This window comes from Arachis stenosperma, chromosome 3, assembly GCF_014773155.1.
Source record: "Arachis stenosperma cultivar V10309 chromosome 3, arast.V10309.gnm1.PFL2, whole genome shotgun sequence".
NCBI lineage: Eukaryota > Viridiplantae > Streptophyta > Magnoliopsida > Fabales > Fabaceae > Arachis > Arachis stenosperma.
The window spans coordinates 164654434-164673190 of record NC_080379.1 but is presented as its reverse complement, the minus strand read 5'-3'; the positions used below and the strand labels follow the sequence as shown (position 1 = coordinate 164673190).

At 34.0% G+C, this 18757-nt stretch overlaps 3 protein-coding genes and 1 pseudogene across 4 annotated transcripts; 3 read left to right on the top strand and 1 right to left on the bottom strand.

The window, feature by feature from the left end:
* The first annotated feature begins 343 nt into the window (after positions 1-343).
* On the top strand, positions 344-4696 carry LOC130968735 (alpha,alpha-trehalose-phosphate synthase [UDP-forming] 6). Of its 2 annotated transcripts, XM_057894171.1 has the most exons (4): positions 344-2803; positions 2895-3168; positions 3359-3661; positions 4243-4696. In XM_057894171.1, exons 1-3 carry the CDS (start codon positions 804-806, stop codon positions 3644-3646), a joined length of 2562 nt encoding a protein of 853 aa, XP_057750154.1. In that variant the 5' UTR covers positions 344-803; the 3' UTR covers positions 3647-3661; positions 4243-4696. The 2 variants fall into 2 exon arrangements, with proteins under 2 accessions (XP_057750154.1, XP_057750153.1); XM_057894170.1 differs by lacking the exon at positions 4243-4696 and having other exon boundaries at positions 3359-4033.
* Positions 4697-4927: 231 nt separating this feature from the next.
* Positions 4928-7057, bottom strand: LOC130970178 (putative pentatricopeptide repeat-containing protein At3g23330; annotated as a pseudogene).
* A 408-nt stretch (positions 7058-7465) lies between these two features.
* Positions 7466-14891, top strand: LOC130969081 (MACPF domain-containing protein At1g14780). The gene is made up of 8 exons (XM_057894661.1): positions 7466-7944; positions 8074-8315; positions 11641-11833; positions 12085-12159; positions 12397-12580; positions 12667-12836; positions 12918-12982; positions 13964-14891. Exons 1-8 carry the CDS (start codon positions 7702-7704, stop codon positions 14583-14585), a joined length of 1794 nt encoding a protein of 597 aa, XP_057750644.1. The 5' UTR covers positions 7466-7701; the 3' UTR covers positions 14586-14891.
* Positions 14892-16393: 1502 nt separating this feature from the next.
* Positions 16394-18190, top strand: LOC130966483 (probable glutathione peroxidase 2). The gene is made up of 7 exons (XM_057891295.1): positions 16394-16618; positions 16737-16813; positions 16921-16982; positions 17063-17181; positions 17253-17420; positions 17556-17613; positions 17934-18190. Exons 1-6 carry the CDS (start codon positions 16478-16480, stop codon positions 17586-17588), a joined length of 600 nt encoding a protein of 199 aa, XP_057747278.1. The 5' UTR covers positions 16394-16477; the 3' UTR covers positions 17589-17613; positions 17934-18190.
* Positions 18191-18757: the final 567 nt, after the last annotated feature.

The window sequence follows — 18757 nt, the reverse complement described above, 5'->3', positions numbered from 1 at the left end:
AAATGAATAAAAGACAAAGGGAAAAAAAAAAAAAGAAAAAACTTATCCGCGACAATTGACAATTGGTTATATATTAATTATTTAATACTAATCCTGATAATGCCGCCTCGTTGGTACCTCTTGTCCTTTCCGTCCAACGATAAACGCGTGTTGTCCAAAAGATTTGCCACGTGTCGCCCAATCACCATGAAAACTAGATTTTTTCTTTAAAAATTTTAATTCTATTATTATTTCTTCTCATGACAACAATAAGAAAACCCCTCTCTAACATCGAACATTTCGTATGGATGCAACCTGAAGAATATATTTAATTATAGATATAGATACAAAGAAAATAAAAGAAAATGTGCGGAGCGTCTTCATAAATATTGAAATTGTATTCCACAAAGAAAACGAGAACTTGGAATTGTATTTATAAATGTACATTGTCCGTATTTTGTTTAAAAAATACGGAAATTAGAATACTAGAGTAGATGAATAAGAGTATGAATATGGATAAAGAATTGTGAGAAGTTGAGAAAGAGAAAGAGTAGTGTGGACTGTGGAGGAGGAGTATGTGTTGTGTTAGTGAGTAGCTAAGCTAGGTAGGTGGGTAGCAACTAGCAAGTAAGTGAATATTGTTTCGTTTCCTTGCTGTTTTCCTCTCTTAGCTGTTTCCCATCTCTTTCTCCCTCCCTTGCTTCACTGCCAGGTTCCAAACATTTCTTTTTCTTTCATCAGTAATCCAGTTGCTATGTGGGTATAGAAACATGTTCAAACCATTCTTCTAACTGCTGTCTTTATTTGTCAACAAACAAAAGAAAATGGTGTCAAGATCTTATTCAAATCTACTGGAGCTGGCATCCGGTGAGTCTCCATCATTTGGGACCATGAACAGGAGAATCCCTCGGATTATGACTGTGGCTGGTTTGATATCCGATGTTGATGATGACCCTGCTGACAGTGTGTGCTCTGACCCCTCTTCTTCCTCTGTCCACCGTGATAGGATCATCATTGTGGCTAATCAGCTTCCTATAAGGGTTCAGAGAAAGCCAGATGGTAACAGGAACTGGCTCTTCACTTGGGATGACAATTCACTTCTCCTTCAACTCAAAGATGGCTTAGGTGATGATGACACTGAGGTTATCTATGTTGGTTGCCTCAAAGAGGAAGTGCATCCAAATGAACAAGATGAGGTTTCTCAGATACTTCTTGAGACTTTCAAGTGTGTCCCTACTTTTCTCCCTCCTGATCTCTTCACCAGGTACTACCATGGCTTCTGCAAGCAACAGTTATGGCCACTGTTCCATTACATGCTGCCGTTGTCACCAGACCTTGGAGGCAGGTTCAATAGGTCACTGTGGCAGGCTTATGTATCTGTCAATAAAATCTTTGCAGATAGGATTATGGAAGTTATTAACCCTGAGGATGATTATGTCTGGATACATGATTATCATCTCATGGTGTTGCCAACTTTCTTGAGGAAGAGATTCAACAGAGTCAAACTTGGGTTTTTCCTACATAGTCCATTTCCTTCATCGGAAATATACAAGACATTGCCTATTAGGGAAGAACTCCTGAGAGCACTTTTGAATTCAGATTTGATTGGATTCCACACCTTTGACTATGCAAGGCATTTTCTCTCATGTTGTGGTAGGATGCTTGGTCTAACCTATGAGTCCAAAAGGGGTTATATTGGGATTGAGTATTATGGTAGAACTGTTAGTATCAAGATTCTTCCCGTTGGGATTCACTTGGGACAGCTTCAATCAGTTTTAAGCATGTCCAAGACTGAAGAGAAAGTTTCTGAGCTTATTACACAGTTTACTGATGAAGGCAAGATAATGTTACTTGGTGTTGATGACATGGACATCTTTAAGGGAATAAGTTTGAAGCTATTGGCAATGGAGCAGCTCCTGATTCAGCACCCTGAGTGGCAAGGAAAGGTTGTGTTGGTTCAGATAGCCAACCCTGCAAGGGGAAGAGGGAAGGATGTGAAGGAAGTGCAGGCCGAGACGAAGGCTACCGCGAAACGAATCAACGAAACCTTTGGGAAGCCAGGGTATGATCCTGTTATTCTTATTGAAGAGCCACTGAGGTTTTATGAGAGAGTTGCATACTATGTTGTTGCTGAGTGTTGTTTGGTGACTGCAGTGAGGGATGGAATGAATCTCATACCATATGAATACATAATCAGTCGTCAAGGGAATGATGGGTTGGACAAAGTTTTGGGAGTAGCTTCCTCTCCAAAGAAAAGCATGCTGGTTGTGTCTGAGTTCATTGGTTGTTCGCCATCTTTGAGTGGCGCAATCAGAGTGAACCCTTGGAACATTGATGCTGTGGCAGATGCAATGGACTCTGCCCTTGAAATGGCTGATTCAGAGAAGCAGCTTCGGCATGAGAAGCATTATAGATATGTTAGTACTCATGATGTAGGTTACTGGGCGCGCAGCTTCTTGCAAGATTTGGAAAGGACTTGTGGTGATCATGTACGGCGAAGGTGGTGGGGGATTGGCTTTGGATTGAGTTTTAGAGTTGTGGCACTTGATCCAAACTTCAGGAAGCTCTCAATGGAGCACATAGTTTCGGCTTACAAGAGGACGACAACTCGGGCGATACTTCTTGATTATGATGGTACATTGATACCTCAGGCATCCATTGATAAGAGCCCAACAAGTAACTCCATTAAGATGCTTAACAGTTTGTGTAGGGATAAGGACAACATGGTGTTTCTCGTCAGTGCTAGAAGCCGAAAGAGGCTTGCAGAATGGTTTTCTCCTTGTGAGAGTCTTGTAATTGCTGCTGAGCATGGTTACTTTCTAAGGTAACATTTTTGGACCTATAAGTTATAACATTTCTAAAGATTTGTTATTTTTCTCGCGGCTGATGTTGGTTTGTATGGTTTATTGTTTTAGATTGAAAAGAGATGCAGAATGGGAAACCTGTGGGCCTGCTATAGACTGTAGTTGGAAACAAATTGCAGAACCTGTAATGAAGCTTTATACAGAAACAACTGATGGATCCACCATTGAGGATAAGGAAACTGCACTTGTTTGGTGCTATGAGGATGCAGATCCTGATTTCGGATCATGCCAGGCTAAGGAACTTCTTGATCATCTGGAAAGCGTGCTTGCAAATGAACCGGTAACAGTCAAGAGTGGACAGAACAATGTTGAGGTTATACCACAGGTGTGTATAATTTGCAAGTTATATTTGTTTTCAATCAGCTAATAATTTCGGGTTAAGACTGATAGAATTGGTGGTGTTAGATTCAGTATCAGTAATGGTTCATACTTCAATTTTGTCTCCCTGAATGAATTAATTTATGTATATGTATCAAACTTTGGGAAATGACTATTTAATGTGTATAAACGTGCAGGGCGTAAGCAAGGGGCTCGTGGCGAAGCGGCTGCTTTCCATGATGCATGAGAAGGGAATGTCACCTGATTTTGTTTTGTGTATAGGAGATGATCGGTCGGACGAAGACATGTTCGAAGTAATCACCACTTCCATGGCTGGTTCTTCGGCAACACCCAGGGCTGAAGTATTTGCATGTACTGTTGGTAAAAAACCAAGCAAGGCTAAGTACTACCTTGATGATACCGCTGAAATAGTGAGATTGGTGCATGGTTTGGCTTCTGTTTCGGAACAAAAAGTGTTACTCTAGGCATGGTAGTGCAAGGTATTGAGATTGCCCTTGCTTTCTTTCCTTTGTCACGCACTATTTAGCCTCAGTTGTGCTCTCCATACTTTTGAGCTTTTTTGCTTTTTCTTGGTTGTGATAATATTCAGTGTATATTGTTACATTTGTTAATGAGAATCCTGTAGGAATTCTCCTCTCAAGTGTTTGTTTCTATTATCAGGAGAACTTGTAAATATAATTTGTTTTTGCATTGTGAACTCTGTTTTTTGTTGCCCTTTAGTGCAGTTGATACTTGATACTGGTTTGTTTTGGATATTAATTCTTCTCTTGAAATCAGTACTTTGACAAGGAAAATGACTATGTCAATATGATGCTTGTGTTGTGACTTGCGACGGTTGCGATTATGCATGTTATTTTCATATGGTGAAAACTCAGGTGCAATCGACTTCACGTGAAGTTGATAACTGAGAGCCGTTAGATTATTTGACTGATTTGACTAAATTTTCATCTAACGGCTTTCAGCTATCAAATTCACGTGAAGTCGACTGCACCTGAGTTTTCACTTTTTCATATTTGTATCATATAAGTTGCCTTATTTGTCATAATACGATACATGCCAGGATTCATTGTCAATGGCTATTGGCAAAGCTTGAAATTCTAGTTTTCTCAAAGGAAGGGGACGAAAGAAAGCGATGAGTCAAAAGAAAAGGCAGCAGATGAAAGCTCTACGAAAATGCTTATACTCGTTTTCTTCAGGCATGGGTCAACCGTCAAAGGACTTTGACTCCTTAATTAGTATTATTTTCTTTATTCATTGCATGCACATTCCTACACCGCAAAATGCTCAAACAATGGAGATTTCTTTTCATAGTTTAGGGAGGAAAATATTTACCTTTGAATTTAAAAATAATAGAAATAGAATAAAGATAGAGAGATGGTGGATGAAGAATTTTTAACTTTTCTTGTATAGAAGAATCTTTTTTCATTAAGGACTTCCTCATTAAGGTTCTTTGTAAGAAGTCTCTAGTATTGCGTGTACTTTCTATGGTATTTTGTTTTAGGATTTCTAACGGCATCTGTGATTTAATGACTGGAAATTTCGTTGTAAACCTGAGGAAGACAACAGAAGGAGAGAAAAAAAAAAGAGGGGGGGGGGGGGGTGCATAGTTTTTAAAGAACAAAAGAAAGGTTGACATTGCAATGGGTGATATCCGATGATCATAAGTTAGGTTAAATTTGACTGAGTTATCAGGGTAAAACTTAACAGAGATGTAATTGGACTTTAATTTGTAATCATAAGAAAACAATATGAGTTATACTTATTACCTGAAAAATGATCTAAAGGAAGAGCTTCAAATAACATTAATTGACAGATGCCACAACACCATTGTGGTTTTGCTGATCCAGCAATTCCTGAAAAACGAAGTTTTAAGAACACAATGGATTACAAGTTATCAACAATTCCTGATTTCAGTGTGTGTGTTTGCCAAACTCTTGCTTAGAATTTTAATCCACCTCTCAGTTTATCAGTGCTGCAGCTTACCCTTCCCTTATTGCTGGCAAGGTCGCAATGCACATGATTGTCAATCATAGTTGCTACATTAATATTACCAATAATCTCCACATGAACAAGATCCATTCTTAAAATGGTGAAATCGGCTATTATCCCAGAAAATGATTTCTCTGCCAACTATTGCTGCAATAAACTTAATTGCTGCATGGCAGTCCACACAAACCCGAATATTCTTTATTACGGGGATAGTTGTACCAGAGTGCTAATGATTCCAAATGCTATGGCTAGCCTCTCACTGTAGGTGAGTAACAAGTCACGTCGGTGATCCTCATCAACATCATGAAGTGCCTCACTTGTCAAGAACATAACCTTAGTTTATTTTGTCAAAATATGGATGTGATTTATCTCCAGCAGTAAAAGTATGGACTTTGTTTCCAACTTCAATTCAGCTGCATGCTGGAGTCTTCTTCAAACCCCTTTTCCTCATGTAGATTCTCAACTTTGAAGCATCTTTCCATCCTCGAGCAGAAAAATAGATGTTTGACATCAAAGTATTGGCACCTATGTTTTCAGGATCAACCAATATTATCTTGTCAAAAACCTTCTCAGCTAATTCAACATTCTTATGAAGCCTAGAAGCAGCCAACAATGTCAACCACACACTTGCTGAAGTCATAGGCTTCCTCCAATCTTCCAGCTCTGCCAAGCAAGTCTGCCACAGCAACATAGTGGTCCATGCCAGGAGTAATACCAAACTCTTTTTCCGTACTGTTTAAATACTTCCAACTTCCAAGCTTCATCTACCAACCCTGCGTGACTGCGTGCTGTCAGAACAGCCATAAATGCTACATAGTCGGGCTCTACTCCATCCATTAGCATCTGCTCAAACAAGGAAACAGCATCAAGAGCATGGCCATGCATAGCGCATCCCATGATGATGGCTGTCCTGCCAGTCCATGATACCATGTTATTCGCCTCTATTTTGTTGAAAATACATCTAGCCATCTTGATGTGGCCACATTAGGCATACATGTTATCCGAGAGCTCGCTATATATTTGTTATCAAGTCCAATTCTAATTATATACCCATGGATCTGTTTCCCCAAACTGAGGGCAGTCAAATGGCACAAAGCTTGTATTACACTGGAGAAGGAATCATCAATAGGTTTGACTTTGTCCTTCAACATTTGACGGAATATCATGCGCCTCTGATCGAATTTACTATTTTGCACAGAGCCTGCAATGATAGTGTTCCACAAAATAGTGTCTTTCTTGGGCAAGAGGTAGAAGGAACGAAGCTAGTCTTCCAGGCGAGTACATTTTGCGTACATATCAATTAAGCTGTTTCCAATGACCGTTTCTGCTAGCATTATGAATCTCCTTTCCTTTCATAAGATCAACATGCTATGCAAAGATAGGGAGAATGCTTGACAAAGTATAGAGAATCGGGCTTCATTTTGAGCATTTCCGGCAATAACAGTGCTCCAAGAAACAACATCCCTGACAGGCATTCTATCAAAAACCTTGCTAACACTATCTATGCCTCTGCGTCTCTCAGGCAATCCATCAAGCACCTTACCTGCATAGCCACCCAAGACATGTTTGCATTCCCTCTTACTTCTCTCTGCAACTCTCATTCCGACATTCATCAACACCACCACAGGTAGAATCTAAATGGGCCTGCCATTTAGGCAAGTCCAACCCAAATACTTGTTGCGTCAGCTTGACGTCGTTTTTCTAACTCACAACACAGCTTTCGTCACTTTGCGCCTTCTTCTGCTACTGCTATGCTCATAAGTCATAACTTTTGACCATGCGCATAGCACCCACACACTACGTTTGAGACCCAAAACGGTGCCTGATAACTTAGGCAATTTATGTAGCAAATCAAATTGAAACTATAACATGAGGTCCATGAATAAATGAACATATGCTTTATTTTGTTTTGCTATCAAATTCTGAAAACGACAGTTGTTTATTTATTACCGCTAGAGACCCTTTCAACTCCTTGATCCTGAGTGCGTGTGGCTTACGTCATTTTTCTTTTAACCGTTTCCATTTAATAATATAATTTAATTTTAATTAAGTATATTTTAAAAATGATTCATATTGTTAGAGATAAGAGCCATTAATCTAGCCATAAGTCCGATCCTAGTTACTATTGGTTTAATAAGATATTTGGATATGAATTTATTTGAACCTCACAAAACGAGATTATGGTAAATAAATAAATAAATAAATATTTTTGTTGTTTGTATTTTGGCTTATTGTACTTACCAACCCACTGTGTGAATGGGGTCCCATGTTTCCTTGTTTCCGTAGCAACCGGAAAGAAATGGAATTAAAAAAAAAACTTAGAAAACAGAATGACCAAACAGGAATTCAAACTCTCCAATTAACCTAACGTATCACAGTCAACCCCAAGAAAAATAAATGATGGCACAAACGATACAACCTAGAAAGTTAAAAAATAAGTGGCTGTGTCAATTCCATTTTACACTATAAATGAATGAGTTGATCAATTTCATTGAAAAAGGGAATAGAAGGAAGGGAGAGAGAGATATATATGATGGGAAAAGAGGAGATAGTGGAGGAAGCATTCAGGAGCTTAGGAAAAGGGTTTGACTTGACCTCAGATTTCAGACTCAAGTTCTGCAAAGGCGAAGAGCGTATGGTTGTTCTGAACGAAACGGAGAGAAGAGATGTCAGGGTGCCTGGTTTCGGAACCATTAAGGATGTCTCTGTTGACATCAAATGCGACAAAGGTGACCGCACTCGTTACCAGTCCGACATCCTTACCTTCACCCAGGTAAGTATTAAGCTTTAAGAAGCATGTATGCAGATAAAGTTAATATTTAAGAATCGTTTAGATGACAATTTAGTTAAATATATTAAATTAGTTAAGAATTCTCATTTTAAGCTTTTAATATATTATCAGATGTCGGAGCTGTTCAACCAGAAGAGCTCAATACATGGGAAAATTCCGTCAGGGTATTTCAACAGAGTGTTTGGATTTGATGAAGCTTCGTGGGCAAGTGATGCAGCCAACACAAAGAATTTGGGTCTTGATGGATATTTCATAATTCTCTTCAATGTTCATATTGATCGATACCCGCTTCAACTATCCAAACAAGTCATTCAACATCTTCCTTCTTCCTGGGATCCTCCTGCACTTGCAAGGTACTCTCACTTTATTTTTCCGATTAATGCACCTAAAATTCCCCATAAATATATGGAAAGCCAAAAATAGAATTTAATTAATTATAAATATAGTAATTAATTTTATTTATTTATGATTTAAATTAGGAGAGATATGCTCAAAAATTAATTAATTAGTTTCCGTCTCTTCTTTCTCCAAATGCCTAAACCATAATAAATCAAAAAACAAATTTAAAACCATCCAATTTACAAAGAAAAGATATCTTAATGTCTAATATAAGCACCATCCACTTAGAAATTTTAGATTAATCCAAAAATATTTAGCTAATTTTTTACTGAAACCATCTTGATTCCTAACATTATTGATATATATATTATTTCTTTCTTTGAGATATAAGTCAAAATAAATTTTTCATTAATACATTATAAAAATAATCAAAAATATTATTTATATACTAAAATAAATTACTAAAATATCATTATTATTTGAATATAAATATATATATTAATTTATTTATTTTAATATCTATTTTATATTAGTTGATTTTAATATATACCTAATAGTTGAAAAATTATATAGTTCTTTAATTAAAAATGGAGGAATACTAATAAGCTAATATCTTATGGTAAAAAAAAGTGATTACTATTTATTTAAAAATAAAATAAAAGTATTAATCATCAAATATTTCTGTTAAAAATGAGCCACACAATATATTGACTAATTGACTTGCACGCAATTGCGAGATCAACCATACGAATAAAAAACAATATAATATCTATGAACATCTCACCCATTAAGTTCATAACTAACTTTCGTGAGAAATTTATTGACATTACTCTTTTTCTTTTCTATTTATTTATTGTTTTGTAAATGAAAATCTAATGACAGGACAAAGATATCAAAAGCAAAACAGAATGTGCAGAATATGTTTTTATACTTATTTAATTTATAAAACAACAATAATAATGTTTTTTTTTTTCTTTTGCTTCAGTCATCTTTTACTCATCAACAAATTTTTCATTTTTAAAATAACCAAGTAAAATAATATTACTGTTTATGAAAATAAAAAAGATTACGTTAATTAAGTGTGATTAGCGAACTAGGTCAAATAAGTATACTTATTTGTATGTAGCATCAGCACGCATCACATACACACTGATATATTAGAAGTGGTCCATTTCATCTTTTATTGTAGAAAAAGGATAGTTGAAACAATTTTTAATCAGTCAATTTTAAACGAGGATAATTAATAATTATTAATTTTATATTTTTAAAAAATAAAATTTAAATAATTTTAATTAATGATAATTAATTAATATAGAGTGTAGTTTAAAAATATTTATTAACTTATTGTTAGTTAAACTCCTATTAATTACCTAAGGAGAATTGTTTACTATATTTATACGTTAGTCAACTACGACTCATTATTGCCATTGAGAAATGCACTCCATCCACCACTTTAAATAAAACTAGTTATTGAATTTAGGTGTGAAACCAATACTAGGAATTAATGAGAAGAAAATGTGCGAAAATGGTACTCCATAACTTCTGTGTATGTACCAAATTTGGGTTATTTGAATGGTTTTTTTTTCATATGCTTAAGTAAATATTGGTCGAATCTCGATCTATGCATGCAGTAATTTATTGACTAACAACAAACTCTTAAATAAAATTCAGAGACAGATTAATTATTGATCTGTCGAGTCAGAAAATATCATGGACAACCTAAAAAAAACTACTAATACATATGTAGTAATGATTTCGCTAAAGAAATATTAGTTGCCTCACTTCATAAGCTTTCTACGTCAAACTGGTAATTTCTTTTACGCGTGATGATTTAGAACACACTTATATTAATCATCATCAATGAGTTATAGGGTTTGGAAATTAGAGAAATTATTAGTGGAGACGAGATCAGAGAATGTGAATAATGATGTTCTGTATTTATCGTTATTTTAATTTTAATGTGCCGCTCGAATTGCATTGCAATGAGGTTCATACGGAGAAGCTAGCTCAATTAGTTGTCATGCAATGCATGCTATCCCAGCAAACAATCCTACGTTTGAATTGACTTTTAGCCTTTGATCCTTTCAATTCAGTACTCATCGTCTTTCCCAAAACGCCTTGTAACGTCAATGGTTTTCAACTACTTTATAAAAGAAAACGCCACATGCCCTATAATTATTTGATTGAACTTCAAGTTTTCACCAATGCTTATCCTTTATTTTTAGGATCATCTTCCTCTTAAATAATTCTCAACAAACTAGGTCATTAATCATTATTTATGTTTATTATCGTCGGCAATTTTATGGTTAATTCAACTTTTTAGTAAAAAACAAAATAAAAACTCACATACAGTAGTTATTTTTTTTGTGAAGTTAATATTTTAGAATTATTAAATAATTTAATAAGTCTAACTAAATTTTAATTTAATAATTTTTAATTGTGAATTTTTCATAAAAACAACTGCATAGAAGTGTTCACCATAGAACAATGTCACGTCTGTCTATTGAATTTCTAGGATGCTAACTAGAAAGTAAGCGGAAAAAATAGACAATAGACTATGTAATGTATGATGTATGATTTATTTTTTATATTTTATTTTTCCACCACTGCTGTTCATGGGTCGCATTCTCATATTATTGGACAAGTAGAGGTCAATTATATGCATTTTAAAAATAACAAATGATATCGAGTTATCAACGTTGCAATAATGTTGGAAATTTTCTAAAAGATAACGTGTTACATAAGCTAACTAAATTATCCTTTTTCTCTGATGATTTTTTATTTGATGATTTTGTGTTACACAATTTGAACTCAAAGCACTTGGATTTGTTTATTTTTTTGGAATGAAATTCTAAAATAATAAAAAAACGCAGAAAATTAATAGCATCATTAATAACTATGATTTGCGTGCATTATTATTCTGTCTTCTGAAGAACTCCATTTGTTACATTGTGTTTGTTTGAGGTGAAAATGGGAGAAAAGAAAAGAGAGGGAAAGAAATTGGAAAGAAAATAGTTATTTTTTTTTGTTTGGTTGAGGAGAGAAATAGGAGAGGAAGGAAAATGGAGAGAAAACTAAATCTCTCTCTACTTCTAATATTGCCTTTTTATTTTTTTAATATATTTTATAATATAAGGATATTTATAACATTTCTTTCCTTTTTATTTTCTTTTCATCCAAACACATCTAAGAAAAATAAAAATTCACTCAATTTTTTTTCTTTCTATTTCTTTCCTTCCAACAAAACATAGCAGAGAATTGCTCTGCTCTGTAATCACTGATAAGACATATTTAAGCAAGGTTGGTATGTAAACCTGATTAATTAAGTAATTTAAACAGATTCATTGAGAAATATGGGACACACATCCTGGTGGGGCTGAGCATTGGTGGCAAAGATTTGGTGCTTGTGAAGCAAGACGTGTCTTCCAATTTGGGGCCATCAGATCTGGGGAAGCACTTGGATGACCTTGGAGATCAGTTATTCACTGGCACTTGCAATTTCCTTCCTAAAACCAAAGATCACAAGAACAAGGTTTTTACACTTTTACTTTACTTTCTCTTCTTATGCCTGATCTTTTCGGACAATTCTATAGTGCTTTTTGTTTGATATCTAACTTTTACTTAAATTACTTTTTATAGTAATTTTAAAATATTTAAAATTTTTTAATTTTTATATTTTTAAATTTAAAATTAATTATTTTATCTATTTTAATAATTAGACAATACTTTTTAGGCATCATAACAAACACCTTTCTTAAATCTTATTCAATGTGATGTATACAGGCACCACAGGCTTTTGATGTGTTTGGTCCCAAAGTTGTTGCCTTCAATAGCTCCACATGGGTTTGTGCAAAGGATGTAAGTTGTCCCAATTGAGTTCAGTTAGTTATATAATTTTGTTGAGATAGAATATGGTTTTTTATATGGTAATAATAATAATAATAATTAGTCGACTTCACGTAAAGTTGATATCTAAGAGTCGTTAGATGAAAATTTAGTTAAATCAGTGTCAAATCATCTAACGGCTCTCAGATATCAACTTCACGTAAAGTCGACTGCACCTGAGTTTCCACTTAATAATAATTGTGTGTGCAGGGAATAACAGTGATATGTTCAAAGAGAGGAGGAGACACACAAGTGAGCAACCATTGTGAGTGGCTTCTCACAGTTCCAGAGAAGCCAGATGCAGTTCATTTCAACTTCATTCCCATCACTTCTCTTCTCAAAGGTGCTCCTGGCAGAGGCTTCCTCTCACATGCTATCAACCTCTACCTCAGATGTAATAACCTTGTTTTTTGTTTTCATTTAGTTGAAGTCATCATGGATGGTAATTTAGTTAATTAGACTTTAATGTGAAATATGTAGATAAACCTCCTATGTCAGATTTGCCATACTTTCTTGACTTCCAAGCACACAAACTTTGGGCTCCCATTCACAATGATCTGCCTTTGGGTCCACTCACAAACAGAACCAATCCTTCACCTTCTCTCACCTTCAACTTGATGGGTCCCAAGCTTTATGTCAACACAGCTAAGGTACATTATATTCATTCAACTACTCACATTCCATGCATCTTCTTCTGCCTAATAAGTTTCCTAGTCCTAATTACATAACAGGTTACAGTGGGTAAGAGACCAATCACAGGGATGCGTTTGTTTCTTGAGGGCATCAAGTGCAACAGGTTCTTTCCACACTAGCAATATATATAAGGTTAAATTACACGGTACCTACACTTTTAGTGAAACTGTAAATTGGTCATTACACTTTAAAAATTGATAATTGGGTCTCTAAAGATAATTAAAATTTGCAATTTAGTCCCTGTCGTTCAAAAAGTGTTTGATTTAACAGAATATTCTCAGCATATTCTCTATTTTAACAGAATATTTTTAGCATATTCTGAGAATATTATGTTAAATAAACACTTTTTGACCGACGGAGACTAAATTACAAATTTTAATTCTTTTTAGAGACTCAATTACAAACTTTTAAATTGTAGGGACCAATTTACAATTTTAGTGAAAGTGTAGGGACTAACTGTGTAATTTAACCTATATATAATTATAGAGATAATTAGGGGTGTAAGTTACCGAACCGGACCGAATTTTACCGCAAAACCGAACCGAAATTTACAACAACCGAAAGAAAAACCAAAAAAATCGGTTTTTTTGGTTTTTTTCGAATTAAACCGATCGGTTCGGTTCGGTTTTCGGTTGGCTCAGTAAAAATCGAACCGAACCGAACCGAACCGAAATATTGGTTAAGAAACCTTGTTTTTACACATTTACCCTTTAACCTTATTGTTTTGCTAGACATTTTTAATTGTCTTTGTTTTATGTTTAATTAAATTGAATTTGTATTGAATTTAAATGTGATAAATTCTTGTTTTTCTAGTTTATTGAAGGTTTTAAATTTTATTTTATGGCATTTTAAATTCAGATAAGTAGGTATAAAAAAATCGAAAAAACCGACCGAACCAAACCGCTGTTGGTTCGGTTCGGTTGCTCAAACTGCAGCCAACCGAACGATTGGTCTCTTTGAAGAACCAATCAGGTCGGTTCGGTTGGTTTTCGGTCCAAAACCGAACCGAACCGAACCGATTACACCCCTAGAGATAATGGTGGTTTAACATTGTTGACAATAATGATGTTATTTGGTGAAACAGATTAGCCATACACCTGCAACACCTCTTAAACACTCCAATAATGTTTGATGGGAAAATAGAGGACACAACAATATGGTCAGAAGAAGTCAACGATGACCGTTTCTATGAAGCAGTCAACAGCAAGAAATTCTCTCATGTGTGCACAGCACCAGTGAAATACAACACTAGATGGAGGACTGGAAATGAGGACGTGGCATTTATTGTCACTGGGGCACAACTTCATGTGAAGAAACATGATTCAGTAAGGAATGTACTTCATCTTAGGCTACTGTTCTCTAAGGTGTCTAATTCAGTTGTTGTGAAATCAAATTGGACACAATGGTCTTCAGGGTTGTCCCAGAAATCTGGGATATTCTCAGCAATAAGCACATCAATTATTTCTGGAAGTAACAAAGAACATAAAAAACCAGCATCAGTGGTTGTGGATTCAAGTGTGTTTCCAACAGGGCCTCCAGTGCCAGTGCAAACACACAAGCTACTGAAATTTGTTGAATTGTCACAGTTATGTAAAGGGCCACAAGATAGCCCTGGCCATTGGTTGGTCACTGGAGCAAGATTGGTCTTGGATAAGGGTAAAATACGTTTATGGGTTAAGTTTTCTTTGTTAAACACTGGTGAATGAAACAACATAAAAGGAAGGAAATTTTTTCAAACAATTATGTTTATATCATAGAATAGTTTATAGGTTCAATCATTAGAATAGTTACTCCATGGTCCATGCCATGTACGCTTCATTAGATTCTTACTCTCTTTTTTTTCATTCTTTCTTTTTGTTTTCAAGAAACGAGAATGTATAATTCATTTTTTTTTTCAATCGAAAAGACATATGTATATAGAATTTTGATATTCATGAAAATAAGGGTCAAAATGGGGCAAGAGAAAGACATCTTCCCTGATCTTTCTAACATTTGAATTCAATGATCAATAAGAGGATTTCCAATGCTAGTTTTAATTTTATTTTATTTTGGATTTTACAAAGATATTTGTGAATCATATGATATAAATAGTGATTTGAAATTAAAAATAAAATTTGCTCCTCTAATGTTTAGTATTAATTTAAGAGAATAGATTCTTTCTATTTTTTGTAATAATTGAAAAAGTAAAGTGTGATCTCTTATTGTTAATTTTATAAGTGGGACCAACAATAAATATGAGAGAGAGTAATGGAGGGTTAAAGATTACATTTTACGCTCTCAAATTTTTTTAACAATTGAGATGATCTATTTCCTTAATTCAATTATAATTTTATATTATTTTTAATTATTTCATCAACATAATTATACAAATGACAAAATTTTATTAGTTTTCTATCAAAGTAATATCATTTCTCTAAAGTGATATCAATTTTATTTCATAAATTAATTTTAGTGCATATTTCAATTCTAAATCAATTTACTTTTTAAAAATATTAAAAATGACACTCTAAAAATACTTTATTAGAAATGCTCTAATTATAATTACAAGATTAAGGATTTTCTTGTCTTTGACTAATCTCAAGTTAATTACTTTTAAAATATAGCATAAACAAAATATGCTAATGTCTATTAAGTATTAACTCACTAATAATTTAACCAAGGATTATAAACAACAATTTAGGATAATTAAACAAAAATTCACCGAACATATATAACAAAATAGTTTAATTTTAAAGCATACAGTAAAGAATTTTATAGGATCATTTTTTTTATCGAATATATGGAGACTCGAACAAACAACTTCTTAAATGAGTATAAGGAGACTATGTCATTCGAGCGATAGCACATTGACAAGATCATTTAAGGGCCGTTTAGAAAGCTTCAAAAGTAACTTTTTTTAGTTTTTGACTGATGAAGAGTAGTAGTATTAATGTCTGATATAATTTTTAAAACCAAATTGCAGCTTTCTAAGAAATTATTTAGGAGCTTATAAAGAAGTTAAAAAATGACTTCTCTTCTAATACTACTACTTTTTACTATATTTTTATAAAATAAACATTTTTAGAACTTAAAATTCAAATACAAAATAACTTATTTATAAGTTACTTTTAATATAGTCATTTATTGTTTAAATTATTTTTTAAAAGAAACTTAATTAAGTTATTTACCTGTCATTGAGTTACAAAATGAATATTATTCCTACTATCTAGAATAACCAACTGATTTTAGAGTTCACCAATGCTTATATCTCTAATACTCTCTAAACTTTCATTGTATATTGTACAAATATTCTCCTGGTACTTTCCCTTTTTGAAATAGGAAATTTAAAAGGTGAAAATTCATGTGCAGTCGACTTCACGTGAAGTTGATAGCTGAGAGTCGTTAGATTGTTTGACTAATTTAACTAAATTTTCATCTAACGGCTCTCAACTATCAACTGAAGTCGACTGCACATGAGTTTTCATATTTAAAAATAGATGATTTATTGTAGCCATTAGATTTGATCTGATCTTAATCTTAGAATGAAAGGAAAACGAATATATGGTAATGTGAAAGAGATTCCGATTCCCATTCCCATTCCACGTCAGAGATCGTTGGCATGCGGCAGTTGTTGACTGCGTGGAACTTGTGTGCTCTTGTTTTCCTCTCCCTCGCTTTCTTCCTCTATTCTCATTCGCACCCTTCTCCCTCTTCCATGGCTCAAGAATCTTCCAAATCCATCTACGATTTCACTGTCAAGGTCACCTTCCCCTAATTCTAAATTTCCAGGGTTTTGCTCAAATCACTATGCTGTTTTTCGATTTCGAGGATTGTGTATGCCTGTGGTATAATAAAATTGAATTGAATTGAATTTGCAGGACATCCATGGTAACGATGTGAGTTTGAATCAATACACTGGCAAGGTTCTGCTCATTGTCAACGTTGCCTCCCAGTGGTAACTGCTAACATACTCATTTCTTATACTCTCAATTGACTCTTATTGTTCTTGATAAATCCCGAACCCTAAATATTCATTGTTGTTATTCTAAATAATCGCTGCAGTGGTTTGACACAAACAAATTACAAGGAACTCAATGTACTCTACAAGAAGTACAAGGATCAAGGTTTATCACTTTACCGAAATGAATACATGTCATGTTTTGTTTATGAGGTGGTGAATTTTGTAGCACTATGTTGTGTACAGGGCTTGAAATCTTGGCATTTCCATGCAATCAGTTTGCTGGACAGGAACCAGGAAATAAGGAAGAAATCCGGAAAGTTGTATGCACAAAGTTTAAAGCTGAGTTTCCTATCTTTGATAAGGTACTTTCTGAACTTATCAAGACCTTACAACATTGTTTTTCCAATCATAAAATACTTTAACTGTTGTCTAGGTTGAAGTCAATGGGAAGAATGCAGCACCACTTTATAAATATTTGAAGGATCAGAAAGGGGGAATATTTGGAGATGGCATCAAGTGGAACTTCACAAAGTTCTTGGTAAGCAAAGATGGTAAGGTCGTTGAAAGATATGCTCCAACCACCTCACCTCTCAAAATTGAGGTAAGAGATATTTTGGTGCATCTCTTTTAAAATCCTCTTTTTACACTTAATTTTAACTCAATCCCTCTATCCAGAACCATGAAATTTTACATGTCAATAGTTTCTAATTTTCTATGTATATGTTCCCTTTTACAGAAAGACATCCAGAACCTCTTACAGTCTTCTTGAGTTGCATGATTTTACTGTCTCAGAGGTTAGTTTTGCAGTCATTTAGTTTTCTCCCTTCCTTTCTTCTTGATATATGCTCATGCGAGTTGACAATAATATTTGCTGATTCTATATCTTGCTTATGCAAATGCTTGCATTTCATTCAGTGATCAAGCCAACCTTTTCTTCACCCAAATATTTTGGTTGTGGCACATTACTTCTAAGAGAAATACTAATAATCCCCTTTATTTGGAACTAGTGTATTTCAAACACTTTTGTTGAAGGGTTTCCTCTCAAATGGGTAAGATTATTACTCCAATGGAAACTTCATCAGCTGATGCTCTACCCTTGTGGTCTTGTGTACAGGTCACAGGAAACGTCTACAGCGCTTTCAAAGAATCAGCAGCTTCTCAGTGGATGTAGTGCTTCATTGCCTAATTATTATCATTTTGTAACACATATCCTTTGCCTGGATTATAAAATAAGTATAGTTTGGCACTATGATCATGTCGCCAAAACAATGTAATTTGGATGCATGTTTATGTTAATGTGTGTGATCCATAGATTTAATCTGTTGCCACCGCTGTTGTGGTGTAGTTACCAACCACAAGCATTTGTTCCTATTGAATTTTCACGCACAATTTAAGCATAGATGATGAGCACACTTTTTTTCCCCTCTTACATTACATGACACATTAAGAAAAAGCTTTTTATATTGTAAATACATTTAAAAAAAAATTTGCAGCATTAAAAACCTAATGCCAACAAGAGTTGTCATTATTGTCGATATAGGTAAAATATATATATTTTTTTAAGTTTTTGAAAAATTTTAAAAAATTTGATCATATTGTTTGAAATATGTTTCAATTTTTGTTCTACTAGTTAGTCAAACTTTTAATTAATTACTATCTAATAAGATGACCCTATTGTTAATAGATAATTTGCTAAGAAACGGAACTTTTAAGAGATGCCACGTATATAAATTTTTTTATAACTAAATCCAATTAAGTTGGCATAAAATCTAGCGAAAAAAATATGTACATATATTATTACTTTTTTTTGTGTTTTTATAACACAGATTTTTGTTGGAAAATACAAAAATTTATTAATTAGCACATAAATCTTTAAAGTATAACACACAAAATTTTGCATATAACACAAATTTATCGAAATAGTACACAAATTTTCAC